This window comes from Acomys minous (genome assembly GCF_964271855.1).
Source record: "Acomys minous genome assembly, chromosome: 17".
Taxonomy (NCBI): Eukaryota; Metazoa; Chordata; class Mammalia; order Rodentia; family Muridae; genus Acomys; species Acomys minous.
In genome coordinates, this window is record NC_140500.1 from 29,991,074 (window position 1) to 30,005,031 (window position 13,958).

The 13,958-nt window shown below is 50.0% G+C and overlaps 1 protein-coding gene across 1 annotated transcript in view; it reads right to left on the reverse strand.

Moving 5' to 3' along the window:
• SYN2 (synapsin II) overlaps positions 1-13,958 on the reverse strand; it is a 125,536-nt gene continuing 111,578 nt past the window's right edge. Inside the window, exons 11-13 of the mRNA XM_084765231.1 lie at positions 7,971-8,031; positions 3,798-4,050; positions 1-920 (exon numbers count right to left, since the gene is read on the reverse strand). Of these exons, the coding sequence (XP_084621357.1) occupies positions 785-920; positions 3,798-4,050; positions 7,971-8,031 (450 nt within the window). The 3' untranslated portion in view covers positions 1-784. The remainder of the gene's footprint in view (positions 921-3,797; positions 4,051-7,970; positions 8,032-13,958) is intronic.

The following is a 13,958-nucleotide window of genomic DNA, read 5'->3' on the forward strand; positions in this document are numbered from 1 at the left end:
TGCTGATTAATGCTGCTACTTTTATTACACCAAGGTCTTGACATTCGTTAGGTGAGGAACACAGAGACTGGTGGGCTGCTGTTATAGCGGCATGCATTCTCTTTCTACAGTGTGGCTTAGGGAGGTCGAGGTTACAGCAGCTCACACAACAGAACTGCTCTCCAGAGGGAAGAAGGGAGACACTGCAGGTCCTTGTTCCCTTGTATCAGCAGACACAATGAACTTCACCACCATAGCAGCCTAGGGGGTGCAGGGTCAGGTGAGTGTGCTTTCAACAGATGCCACAGGAGACCCAGCTTTGACAGGAAGTTCCTAAAACTTACAGCCAACAGTACCTCTAGGTTAAGTACATACTTCCCACATGTTGCACTGATTACAAGGACATGCTGAGCTCTGTGTCTGGGCTGGGTTAAGCTGCCAGGAGTCCTCGGTTACAGACATCCTGGCTTCACAGGGAAGAATAAGACACGATGGCTCCGTCACAATAAGGCCACTAAATTCACAGCAACAATGACTTCAGAATAAAGCTAAAGCTCTTAAGACTACAGGGAAACAGCTTTTCCTCTCTTGTCAGGTCCTTCTCAGGGTAAGCACTTGCCCTGAGACTGTCACATGGTCATTTCTGGGCTGCACAAATAACTGAGCACAAAGGAACAGTGGAGGGGGGCGGGGAGCCACACATGTCAAGTCATGAGACACGGCCACCAAACATGGCAGACTGTTGTTGGTGAATGTCTTAGATGCCTTTCCTGGTTGGGCCGGATGCCCTCCTGTATCTGAAGAGCTAATCTGAAAAGAGGCTGGCAAAGGACTTCCTCAAGCTCCGGATGGTCTCCGCTTTGGCTTCATCCTCATTGGCTGAAGACCGGAAGAAGGAGGAGTCAGAGAAGCTGAACGCATTTGTCAGGGACTGCGACTTGCTTGAAGATAAAAACCAGAGAGAACGTGAGGAGGGTGTTCCAAGTGAGGCAGCGAAGGGCTGTCACGGGAGGGTACACAATAAGAACGCCCCACTCCCTCACTCCCTCCCCAGGGAGGACAGGGCAGCAGGAGATGGTTGGGAGGGCAATGCTAGGCATTGGGAAGCCCTTCAGCGCTTCTGAAACAGGAAGGGATGGGAACAGTGTGGGGACAAGACAGAAGGGCGAAAGAGAGAGGGGGGAAAGAGGAAGAATGGGTGACTCAAAGGCTATGTCTTTTATTTGAGGCTAAAAAAGTCCCCAACTTCTAAGTACAGATCTAGGCAACTCGCACCCTTTTCCTTTCATGAAAGCAGATGCCAGCACTTACGGGCTCCTGGCCCCTGTTTTCCATCCGCTGTCAAGACTGACTTAATACTGGAGTCTCGACTCTGCCACAAAGTCATGTCTGACCTCAGGCAAGCCATGTGTCACTCTGGCCCTGGCCTTTCATGGCGATTTTGGTAGAATGATGACCTCTGGGGCCTCTCGGTTCCTCCGATTTTTTTTCTTATTTCAAAGGAATCTTCAGCTTGATCCTGAAAGTCTAATACCTCCATTACTCTGGCCTTGCTTTTTTTTTTTTTTTAAAGAGAGACCTAATGTAGCTCAGGCTAGCCTTGAACTCCCTGTATAGTTGAGTATACCTTTGGGCTTCTAGCTCCTAAGTGATTGATAAGAGGCATGGACTACAACACCATGTTCTATGGAGTGTTGAGGCTCAAACTGATTCTGCTGACTGTGCTACATCTCCAGCCTCATGTCTTTGATGATGATGATGATGATGATGATGATTTTGGTTTTTTTGAGATAGGGGTTCTCTGTGTAGCCTTGGCTGTCCTGGACTGTCTTTGTAGACCAAGCTGCCTCGAATTCACAGAGATCCACCTGCCTCTGCCTCCCCAAGTTCTGAGATTACAGGTGTGTGCCACTGCACTTGGCTGTATCTCTGTTCTTAATATGGGCACAGTCACCCCATAGACGACTTCCTCAGAGAACCCTTGATAAAAGGTTTGTTGGGTTCAGGGTACACAGGAGTAAAAGAGACACTTTATCAGGTCATGATTAGTACTAAATATTATAATGAAAAAAACCCACAACCTCCCATACACACACACACACACACACACACACACACACACACACACACACGGAACTTATTTTTCCATAACAAGTGATTAAGAAAGAAAAACTGTGAAGGCTGAAGGCTGGGGGAAAGCCAACACCACAATGCAGGAGGAAACATGAGGTTTGGCTTCCCCTGTAGCCTGGCTTGTCTTGACTCCCACTGAGTCCTTCGGGCTCTAGCATTCCTCCGGGACCTCCATTCCTCTCCTAAATGTTGAGTGCATCCAGGAAAGTCCCACCTGTGTGCCATTCTCTCCTCCCACAGGGGCTATGGACAGGTGTCCTGCCTTTCATCAGAGCTGGTGACAAGCCCTAGCACGCCGGCCTCTCAGGAAGGAGACCTCTGCGTGCACAAGCAGAGGGCACTGGGTACAAGCCTCCAGTTCATCATCAGCTTCTGCTCATCAGCTTCAGCCCAGAGGCAACAGCAACCCAAAAGTTTGCTTTTATACTGGGGCCAGGGCAGATACGATGATCCTAGTCAGTAAGTAGAAACTGTCCCACTGGGGAGGTGACATGGCAAGTTGGATGTAAGAAGTGCTCCTGGCTTGAGCTGGGGAACAAGAGTAGCCATGTAAGACCAGAAGACTGGAGAAGTGATACCCAAGGCCCAGGCCAGATTCAATGCTGGTTTAGATGGGTGGCTCTGAGCAAAGTTTTCTTCTGTGTGCACAACTCACCAGTGCTCACCTGGACTCTGAAAGTCCACAGCCTCCCTCTGAAGATTCACTGTCATCCATCATTTAGAGCAGTGGTTCTCAACCTTCCTAATGCTTCATGTTGTGGTGACCCCCCCCAACCATAAAATTATCTCACTGCTACTTCATAACTGTAATTTTGCTATTATGAATGATAAATATCTGTGTTTTCCAGTGGTCTTAGGTCATTAATGGGGTCAAACCTCATAGGCTGAGAACCACTCAACCACTTGGACCTACAGGCAAGGGTGGGCCACCCTCGTGTCCCTGAAGCTGCGGTGATCTCTGCTAAGAGTGGTGACAGAGTCTGCATAGGGGCACTAAAACCAGCACATGTGACTCTGGGGAGTGTGGGGAGCAGACTGCATGGGGGCCACCCTCCACAGACAGGACCACTGCTTCTCTGTGCAGCAGAGCACTGTGTAGGGGCCCCAGGGCTGGATGTTGAGAATGACGCTACAGGGAGTATGGGTCTCTTTTGAACTTTAACTAGGTGCTACCTTTGTTAGCCACACTTCCTCCAGACAGAGCTGAAGGTAAAGGTGGAGATGGAGTTAACTAAGTCTTCCTTTTCCTTTGGGAAGCCTTACTGGTTGCATACTCTTGAATCTGAAGTAGGAAAGACTTTAAGGGGTTTTTGTTGTTTGTTTGTTTAAGTTTGGGAGATATGCATATGGAAGGGGGAAAAGAGTCTGAGCCCTAAGTTAGTTTGAGGCGAAACAGAAATGGACCAGTAACTTGCTGCAATTCCTTATGAAGAAGAGTGGCTGTGAACATCCAGCTTAACCTGAGGCAAAATTTAATTTCCTTCATTTCTCCCCTCCCAAGTCAATCTAGCCATTCTTCTCACACACACCAGAAAACAAACAAACACCCACAAACCATCACCACCACCACCATTCCCAGATCATCAATATCTGCGGCAATCTGAAGGTGGTTCTATAGTAGTTCAGAGGCCCACAGCCATTCAGGGGAACAGGAAAGGGGGTAAGGAACTGCTGGGTTATCTTACTTGAGCTGTGGGTGAGGCTGGGGCTTCTGTGGTGGAGCAGCCGGGGGTGGCTGGGCCTCTGCCAGGGAGTTGCTGCTGGAGGATGCATCACCGTGCGTGGTGGTGGGGCCTCCCGGCCTCTGAGGAGCCGAGGAAGAGGAGGAAGAGGAGGAGGAGGAGGAGGAAGAAGATGGCAGTGATGGTCCCGAGGGGAGCCGACGTGGAGGCAGCACCTTGCCTGGGGGCTGCATTCCTTGGGGTTGCCCAGGGCCCCCTAGGTTCAGTACAAGAAAAACTTCATAATTTAACCATATCAAAGGGTTCTCTTAGTAGATTCTATGCCTCAAATGGTGTGCTTAGATCACTGCTAACAGGATGCGTGTAATTCTAAGTAGCTACCCAGGGCCCTAGAGGGCTAGGAGGGGAGTCCTTAGACAAGACGTCCTCACTGCTTGCTCCTCCTCAGACACTCAGCAACTTAGCCAGAGCAGAAGGCAGAAGGGTGGGGCGGGGGGGTGGGAGGCAGAAAACTGGGAGGCCCCACAGAGAGAAGCTCCCTTACAGAAGGCCTCCTCCAGCCCAGAGGGTCTGTGATCTGCTTCCCAGAAATCCTTAGGAAGGAGCCACCTTGCCCTAAGGCTTCCCAAGAGCTCCAAATTCTACACACAGGATGCAGGAGAGGGCAGGGGACAAACAGGAGAACGAGAGTCAGAACATCCGAGAAATAACCTATCGGTGACACTCCCCTAGCAAGATGCCAAGCTTCTCTGGGCCGTAAACCATTCAGAAGTCCTACCATTGTGTTTTAAAGACAGTAGTTGTTTCAAAGATGATGAAGGATGAGGACGTCGTTCAGAAAGGGCTGTGTCTTAAGACTGACACGGTTTCAGTGGAGCTGCCCCTCATCGGCTCCAAGCCTGCAGGTGTCTGATTGCCACACCCATCCCACCACCTGGCCTTCGCTGGAGCATTAACTCCCACGGCCAGGATCAATCCTTTCTTCCCAGACACTCTCTGCCTGAGTGCCATCCTCAGGGGCTCCAGCACGACAAACCGCTCAGGTGTGTGGGGAAATTCTCCAGACAGCGAAATCCCAGTCTCCCCCAGGGATGTCGTGGGCACCATCTGGCAAACAGCCCCCTTACTAACAGCATACCTTTCACTCAATATGAGACACAGAACCATCAGATACCATCAGATAGATGGCCTGTTGAGGGAAAAAAAAAAAAGCTCTCTCCTTTGTCTAGGAGATGACTGACAGAAAGTGTGGTATAAACTCATATTTTTCAGAAGGGGATCTGTACATCTCTGAAGTCAAAAGACCCCCACAGACACATGCTGACTAGTGGAAATGATCCTTAATTGTCCTGGGAAATCTAGTTTCTCACTTCAATCCCAGAGTTTACACTCATGGGCCTGCTGCAGCTAAAACTGGTGCTGTTATTTTCCTAGAAACCAGAACACCCCTATGTCCTCTGCAGAGGCAGGAATGTGTCTATGCTACTGTGCACCCAGGACCACCAGCTAATTTCCCTTCTATGTGGCAAGGGCCCCCCTTTATCATCAGTCACCAATTAATAGCAGGGTATGTTACACATAAATACATACATACGTAAAGTATGTGGAATTCTACATGTTTAAGGGTTTCAAAGCCAAGCCAGATAACTAAATGACCAGCCAATTATTTCATGTGAACCAGCTTCTGCCTCCTGAAGTCTAACACCAAGACCATTACCTCATTAGCATTATTGCTGCATCGGCGTTATCAACTCAGGTTGATAACTCAGCCTCCTGTATCACAAACCTGAGTGCTTTCCCACCTGTACAGAGGTCATCGAACAGCCAGAAACTTTACAACTGAACACTGAAGACAGATATAACTTTTCCTTTATTGCACATTGAGCTGTACAAGAGAATCACAAAGGAGAGGTGGTCCGTCACACTCCCACCATTGGCCGAGGACCTCCCAGCCGGATCGGTACAAAAGAGGGGGGGCGGGGGGAACAACATTGGAAAAGAAATGGGAACAAAACACCTGAACAGAAACCCTACACTGTGACAAAAGTGCTCCCCAGGCCACAGAGTTGTCCCTTAGCATGCTGCCTGAGGGCACGTGATAGTCAGGTGCTGCTGTCTGCTTGCGTGTGGCAGTGGGAGCTGCAATCAGCTTCTAAGCCCCACCTGAGAGGCCTTGGCTGACGCCACCCTGTAACCTGACTGAATTCAAATGGCAACTTTGTATTGTGGCTCACAGATGTCACACAAAAAGCACCTGGATGTAACACACTGATAACATGCAGAAAAGCAATACCACCATCAGCTCGCCACTTGGACAAAGAAATAAATAAACTAATAAAAAAACAAAACAAAATGTATTCCTCCATTCCGGGAAATGTTCCTTCATTCTCTTCTACCATTTCTTTAGACCAGGAGGTGTTTAAGGTCCTGATTCTCAACCCACCTGGAAGTGCATATATGCGTGTGTATATGTGTGTGTATGTGTGTATGCATACATACATATATACGTATATGTATGTATTTACAACTGGCTGACTACTATCTTCATCTAAGGGAAGGGTCACAGATGTCAACATTTACACTGTATGCATTTCTCTAGAGCCTCAGATGTTTCCAGAAACCAAAAGAGAAAACAAGGCCTATGCCTGTTGACTCAGTTACATACACCCAATACTGCTCACTCCTTAGACTTGATAGTCCCGAAGCCAGCCATGTCACCACAAAGGTGGGGAATGTAAAAGTACAGACAGAAGCATTTCTTCTAAAAGGCAGATGGCTGACATGAGCTCCCATATGGGCTGTGGTACTACAGAAGGCCACTTGGAACCTATTCCCAGTCCTGCCCACAGATGGCAAGATGAGGTACTACGGACCCTCGAGTTCTGGCTTAGTTAACAGCTACATCATCTGTCCAGGGCTCCTTGTGAGAACTAAGGACAGACACACCGGCAATGGTTCTCCAAAGAAGCCAAAGCTGAGAACTAAAGTGGTCAAGCCCAGAGCTATGTTGGCGGAGTGCCCACTCAGGTGATGTGAGACATATCTGATCTGGGCTCATGTTGGGTACGCTGAGCCTGGGGTACGCTCAAGTCCTTCTCAGACTCTTGGTTGCTCCCTGCATTCTCTGTCCAACACTGCTGGAGAAATCAGCTCTGTTCATAGGTCAAGCTTTGAGGAATACATGGCAGCCCAGTTCCACAGAAGCACACATGGCCACTTTAGAAACAGCAACAACAAAGAAACAACTGCAGGCACTGAGATCAACATATGGGAAAACACGAGATCACTTAGTTATTGCACATCGGCGGCCTCTTAGTATTATTATTATTATTTTAACCTTGTAGCTAGTTGATAATCAAAACGGAAGGGTACACAGGGCGTAAAATACAGAACACATTCCTGGAAGCAGCTGGTTCTTTGCATTTCATCACTAAAAACACAAGAGCTCTACAGGCACAGCCAGCATAATTCACACACACTCGAACTGCACCAGACCATAGCGAGTGGAGAAAACGGTGGATGCCTTCAAATTCAACGGATGGAACTAGGAAAAGCAGACCTCGGAAAAAAAAAATCTCTTGGAAGTGCTATCTATTTACCCTAGTCATGCAGGGAGGAAGTAAAACACAGTTCACTGAAGACCCCAAGCACTCGTGGAGGTAAAGTGGGGAGGTGGTGAGTCTGAGCCTGAGGGAGGAGGAGAAGAGAAACTGGGCTGACTTTGTGGTAGCTGTCTCTCCCCATCCACCCCAGCGCTAGGACCTCATCCCTTGTTGTGTGATGCTTTAACAACACGACCAAACCACCCGGAAGATAGTCACGATGGACTTAAGAGAGGCACGACTCTTTTGTACACTGTTGACAAACAGCCCTGGAACCACAAGGTATACAGAAGAACGAGAAAGCATTATAAGCACAAACAGGGACACGTAAACAACCAGACAGGGAGCTGACACTGCATAGGAGAAACAGTCCAGTCAGCACTGAGAGGGCACAGCAGTGCACCGGCTCGAGGGTCTGCCGCTCCCCTCCCCGCCTTCCTTTCTTTTCTCTTCTTTTTGTTTTTGGCTTAAATTTTTCTGCTTTGAGAAATTAACTACCGATCCCTTTAAGAAGCTTGGACTTGTTTTGGACCTACAGCAATGCCATTACAGTCGAGAATATACTGTAAACAACCTTGGGGGGGTGGCCGCTGAGGAGGGGTCTTGCTGGAGTCCGGTTCCTTTAGTGCTCCACTCTGGAAGACAAAAACAAAAACAAAACAAAACAAAACACGAGAGATAAAAAACAAAGCTCCAAGTGAATGCCAAAGACAATTACAGTGGCAAGGCTGCCCAGGGGTGGGGGGATTGGGGGGAGGAGGGAGAGGGGGGTCCCAGGGTCTGCTCAGAAGTCCTGGTGTTCAGACCTCCAAGGCTTAGACCTCTGTGCCGTTGCTGGTTAAGGAGTAGGCAGTGCGGGGCTCAGAACTATGGTGCCGGGCGCCTATGCCTCCACTGTGCTCTTTCATTTTGCTCGCTGCAGACTTCCTTTATTGGAAGTTTACATTTGTGCTTGGTTTGCACTCCACACCCCCTGCCACCCAGGCTCTACTTGTTCTTTGTAAGCCGGCTTATGAAAGGAAAGCAACTGGGCTGTGCATGGCTCTCGGGGAGGGTGGGGTAGATGTGTGGCTCACTGTGTGTAGAATGGGTTCAGCTCAGGGATGGCTGGGGTCTAGTCAACCACCCTTTGGCCTAGGCTGTGCTGCCCGAGGGAGAGGGACCCAAAGGAGGGTAAGATGCTGCTGATGGTCAAGTACTCAAGGCCAAGTTGTTTTGCTGTCTCGAACTGCAGAGTGATAGTCTGCCCAACGGCATGGCTCCACTCCCACGCTTCCTCTCCTCCCAGCTGGGATTCTGATTATGTCCTGACAGGATCAAAGATGCATGGGACTTGGTTTGTCTCACACTTGCGTTTCAGGCAGTGCATGTTTGGAGCTTGTCTTCAGTGCGCCGGAAACATCCTCTAAAGCCAAAGTGTGCCAAGTGGGTCGATGGTGATGTCAGGGCGTACCTCCCCAACCAGAGCTGTGAAGTGGGCTAAATGTACCTCTGAGCTGCCTCCCGCTTCCCTCTCAGCACCCTCATGCCTGGAGATAAGGCCCCAAGCCCTGTTGCCACATCAGTGCCATTTCCCCCCCCCCCCCCGCCCCCCTCCTCCCCACTTGGCCTGGGCTGCAGTCTGGCCACCTCTCTCCTCCTGCTCTCTCTGGCCAGTTTTTCGTTCACATACCCTGGAAGTAGAAGTGTTCCCTCCGCAGGATCTCAGTCCTTCAATAATGACATCATCTCCAACTGTACAGGAGTTTGTACGGGAACAGGCCTGGCCTTTGCACCCCACAGCAGGGAAGCCCATCTTACCTGTCAACCACCTTCAACACCACCACAGAAACGGACGTTTCCACCCGTTTCTTCCAAGCACTGTTTCCAGAAGACCTGTTCTGAGCCCTGACACTGAGACACACACACACACACACACACACACACACACACACACACACACACACACACACACTAAGCCAATTGGTGGCCACCTAACCCACCAGGGCTCCTCAGTTCCTCCCTCCTGGGACCATCTTCTATTTACCAGCTTTGATCAAGCATTTATCAGTTTTTTGCTTAAACAATAGTGTCCTAGTCCTTTCAACTCGTCTCTCTAATCTTTCTTCTTCATGGCCACTGCTACCCTCTTAACACTTCTCCCTAGTTGTGCCACTTCTCTCAGTAGTTTACATCTGGAACTTCTTAAGTGTTCACTGTGTGCTGGGTCAATGGGACCTTTAGGTGGCCTCTCCCTTACACCTAACAGTGGCTCTATGTGGTAGATGATGCTTTACTGACATTCCCAATTGCTTCAGCACCATTGGACTCAACCTCTCCAGCCTTCAGTTCCCTGATGTCCTAAAAAATATCCAAACCTTCTGAGCCTAACCTTATTGTTTAGTCTTTTTTTTTTTTTTTTTTTTAGGCTGTATGTTCAGTGTCATGGCCCCTCATTATCCAAGACAGAATCTCGGGCATCATACAGCCCAAGCCTGTGGAGCATGTAGACTGGTTCTCTCCCTCCAGTGCTCTGCTCTGCCTCATGGAAGGCACTCACCATGCAGGTTGACCCTGGCTCTCCTCAGCCACAGAAATATACATGTGAGACATCCAAGGATAAAATGAGCTCCAAAGTCCCCTTCTCAAAGCTTTAGAGGAAGAGGTCCCAGAGGCAGTCCATAGGGCTAGACCCTGGGAATGTGCCTTGGCTATGCTTGATGGCGCCTAGAGAGCGTCTTCTCCTGCCCCTGGTTTCTCGGAGGTTGTAGATGGAAGACTTCTCGGGGGCTGATGGAGGCCAGGAGGAGAGTCCCCCAGGACTGTCCCTTGCCAGGCTGAGACACTCTGGCTCCTCCCACAAGCCTGCTGTCTGCTAGGGGCTGAGGGCTTATTCCCCACGGGGTTTGGCTACCACGGGATCTGTCTCCAGTCACCAAGAGCCCTCCTGGGATGCTGAATTCCACAGAAGTCTGGCCACTCTGGCGTCACTGCTAAAAATCTGGCCTATAGCCAGCCCAAGGCAGGAACTCGTGGTCAGCCCGAGCAGTAGAGTTTCTCTCAGGAAGCTGGTTGACTCAAACAGGTAAGGATATTTTAGCCCAGCTCCTGTGACCAGCTGCACACAGGAAAGGAGGAGGAAAGCAACCTTTGAGCTGCCTAAAGAGCCCCATGAAACTCTGACCTTATGGAACAACTGCCAGAGGGTGTCAATCTGATGCCACTGCCAAAACTGATGTGACTGAAGGTGCATCTGTGTCTTAGTAAGGGGGTGGAACAGACCCATGGCCTTCTTGCTTGGTCAAGCCTCATGAGAAAGTCCTCCCACTACTTCTGGGCACCTCTTTGAGCGGGTGCACTGGCAGGGTCTGTGAAGAGTTAAGAAGCTGAGAGACTGGAAACGTCTTCCCTTCCTTATGTAACTTTTGACCAGTTACTTCATCTCTGAGTCTCAGCTTCTCCTAATGGTCAGACTACAAGGACTAAATGGTGACGCGCCCCTGGCAGCACCGGTGTTAAGTGTGAGTCACGGCCAGCGGCAGCCTAGGTAATAACGACTCTCCCACCGTGAGAGCTCTTCATCCAGCACCTAGAAAAATTCAGCCAGAGATCTGTAGAGGGGACACAAGTTGTCACAGGCAGATGACTTCTGCGGGCTCTTCTGGCTCCAGGCTTCCACTAATTCTCTGTGCATTTTCCAACTCTCTGGATGACTGAGGTAAGAGATAAGCCCTTCTTAGCAGTGCAGTCTTGAGGCAAGAAAGGCCCCAGGGCTGCTGGGCCTGAACAGAGATATCCTGCAGGCACAGGCTTTGAGGGACTCGGTGAAGGGAGTATGCTTCTGCCCTTAGAGGCTCACTAGGCAGATATCCTGCTCTGCTGGGTATGGGGCATTAGCAATCAGAGGAGCCAGGGGCCAGGACAGATGAGCCTCCCGTGAAGCAGCTGGTTGAGCATCTGGCTGTCAAGGGAGGAGAGCCAGCTTCCTCATACAGTAACCCAAGTGCCTGGGTTTCTCCTTCTTTCTTTTCCCCATGTTCTTTCTCACAGGCGCATCAAAACACCATGGCGTAATGATATTGCATAGAACGCCCTGAGCTGGGGGGTCAGAACGCTCAGCTCTCCTTAGCAGCCAGGTGGCCCTGGGTAAGACATCTTCATTGTCTTTCCTGATACGGGGGCACACACACACGGAATTACTATGCCAGTATCTCACACGAGGGCTTCGAGGCTTAAAAATAACAAATGAGCTTTATAAACTATCAAGTTCTAGCGAGTGACTGACATAAATCAACATCATCGCTTCTGTTTAAACAAAGGCAAATCTAACGTGTGAGAACTGCGTGTATCAATGGAGAAGATATTGTTAAATAGCTTTCTGTCACCTTGCGCATTGTGGTCCTTGCATGGGAGAGTCTGGGTTGGGTTAGACTGTGCCTTCCCTCTGTGCATCACCGCCTTAGTTTGGGCAAGATCCACTCAGTTGTGAGTCACTGTCCTGGGAGAGAAACCAAGCCCATGGCTGAGGATCTAGGGATTCTGCTAAAGGTACATCTAATTTTCCACCCTGTGGCTTTCGCTAGCGAGACTGGCAGAGGAGCGCCTATCTGAGTGAGGCCCCAACAGGATGGAAAGCTGAGGAAGGAAAGACATTGAGTGACTCAACTTTTGAGAATTGTTGGCTTAACACCAGCTGCCCCCACCAGGAGGAAGGCCTGTGCTTGCTCAGCATATCTGAGACAGGAAATTGGGAAAGGGTCCCAGGGTCTGGCCCCAGGAAAGGGGCCAGGCCAACCTCCTTACTGGCCACGCCACTGAACTATTCTGATCAGCTCCCCCAGGCCTCTCTTCCCCGGTCCAGTACTCCAGGGAGAAATGAAGCAGGAGGCAGGAATGTGGTCAGAAGGTTGTAGAGCAAAGGGGACGGTGTGTTCTCAGCACCTTGAGACCTTTCTGGACTCGCCCTTTCAGACGCTGCTGTCCCCTTTCCTTCCTCTGCAAGGGTATAAAAGGTATCCAGGGGTGAGCTGAGGCTCCTTCCTTCCCAGGGGTCCTGCTCTGTGGGCAAAGACCATTGCCTGGACCGTGGCCCTCCCATAACCTGAGGACACCAGAAATGGTCTGTGGAGGCCACAAGTCCTATGGGGGCTCTGAGGATCAGGTCACCCTGGGTCAGAGTGTCAGTTTCGAGTGATTAAAGATGTCCCCAAAAGTAAAGACAGTCCAAAAATAACCAGTTTCTCTTAATAGTTCGTTAAGGGATCCAGACACTGGTGGCTTTATCTGAACCTGCCCCCAATCTCCTTGAGTTCTCAGCTTCTACTCACTGGGGAACACGGTCTCCGAAGCCAGTCCTGCTGTGGGAAGCAGGAAAGCCTTGGTTTGTCCTAACTTTACCTCTTAGAACAAGTGAAACAGCCCCGATGTGGGGCTGGAGGAATGGTTGTGCCTCTCTTGTTAAGTGTCCAGTCCTGGAGGTTACCCTTCTCAGAGTGAAGAGATCTCTTTTCATTCTTGGTCTCCTCCTTGTACTTACGAGCTCAAGGGGAAAAAACGTATTTATTTTATTTTATGTGTATGAGTGCTTGCCTGCATGTATGTATGGATACCCTGTGCATGCTTGGTGCCCACAGAGGTCAGAGGTAAGTGTCCTTATCTCCTGGGAGACTTGGGTCCTCTGCAAGCACTGAGCCATCTCTCCGGCCCCTCCGTCCATTTAGTCTAAACTCTTCCTCCTACCTCTCCTAGGTCTGGTGGTTACATGCAGCCTGAAGCACAACGCTCTAGCTCTGGAAGATTCTGAGAGTTACGTGCTCCATCAGCTCCCTCCCACCCTTCCTTTTACCACCTCCCCTGTAAGTAGCTCATTGCGCTGAGATCTGAACATTAACGTGGCAGTCCCACGGTCCAGAGCGGCAGTCTCTGCTCTCACCACTGGTGGGTTGACTCCATACACAAGGTTAAAGCCTGTCTTCCAACAGATTTGCCTCTGGGACTATTTCTAATCCGTGACGGCATCAGAAAGCTAAAGACACTGAGTCATAGGCTTCTCGAAGCAGCTGGTAGCCGAGTTCCTTTAACTTGTTTTGCTGTGTGTGAGACAGGGTCCCACGTATCCCAAGCTAGCATCCAACTCTCTGTATAGTCAAGCATGGCCTTGGACCTTTTGATTCTTCTGCCTCCACCATAAGAATGCTGGGATTGCAGGCATGCCACCACACCTGGTGCTGGGTATTGATCCCAGCGCCTCATGCGTGCTATGCAAGTACTCTGCGACTGAACTACAGTCCCTGCCACCACCCTTCCACCTCTGTACATAGAGTAGATGAGCCATGAGCCCCAACATCCTGGTCTCTCCTCTGAGAACACTCAGTAGGAATCCATCCTGTTATACTACCAGCCCTGACTAGAAGCAACACTCAAGATTCAGGGAGAGAGCTTCATCTTATCCCAGGTACCAAATGCACATCAATGCTTCCAAAGGCCTCCTCTTAAACTAGGGTCTCTATGGCTCTCACCCACAAGCCAAATCGGGAGCTGGCTAAAGACGTAACAAAGGGTCACTGGAGAAAGACCAGCCTTG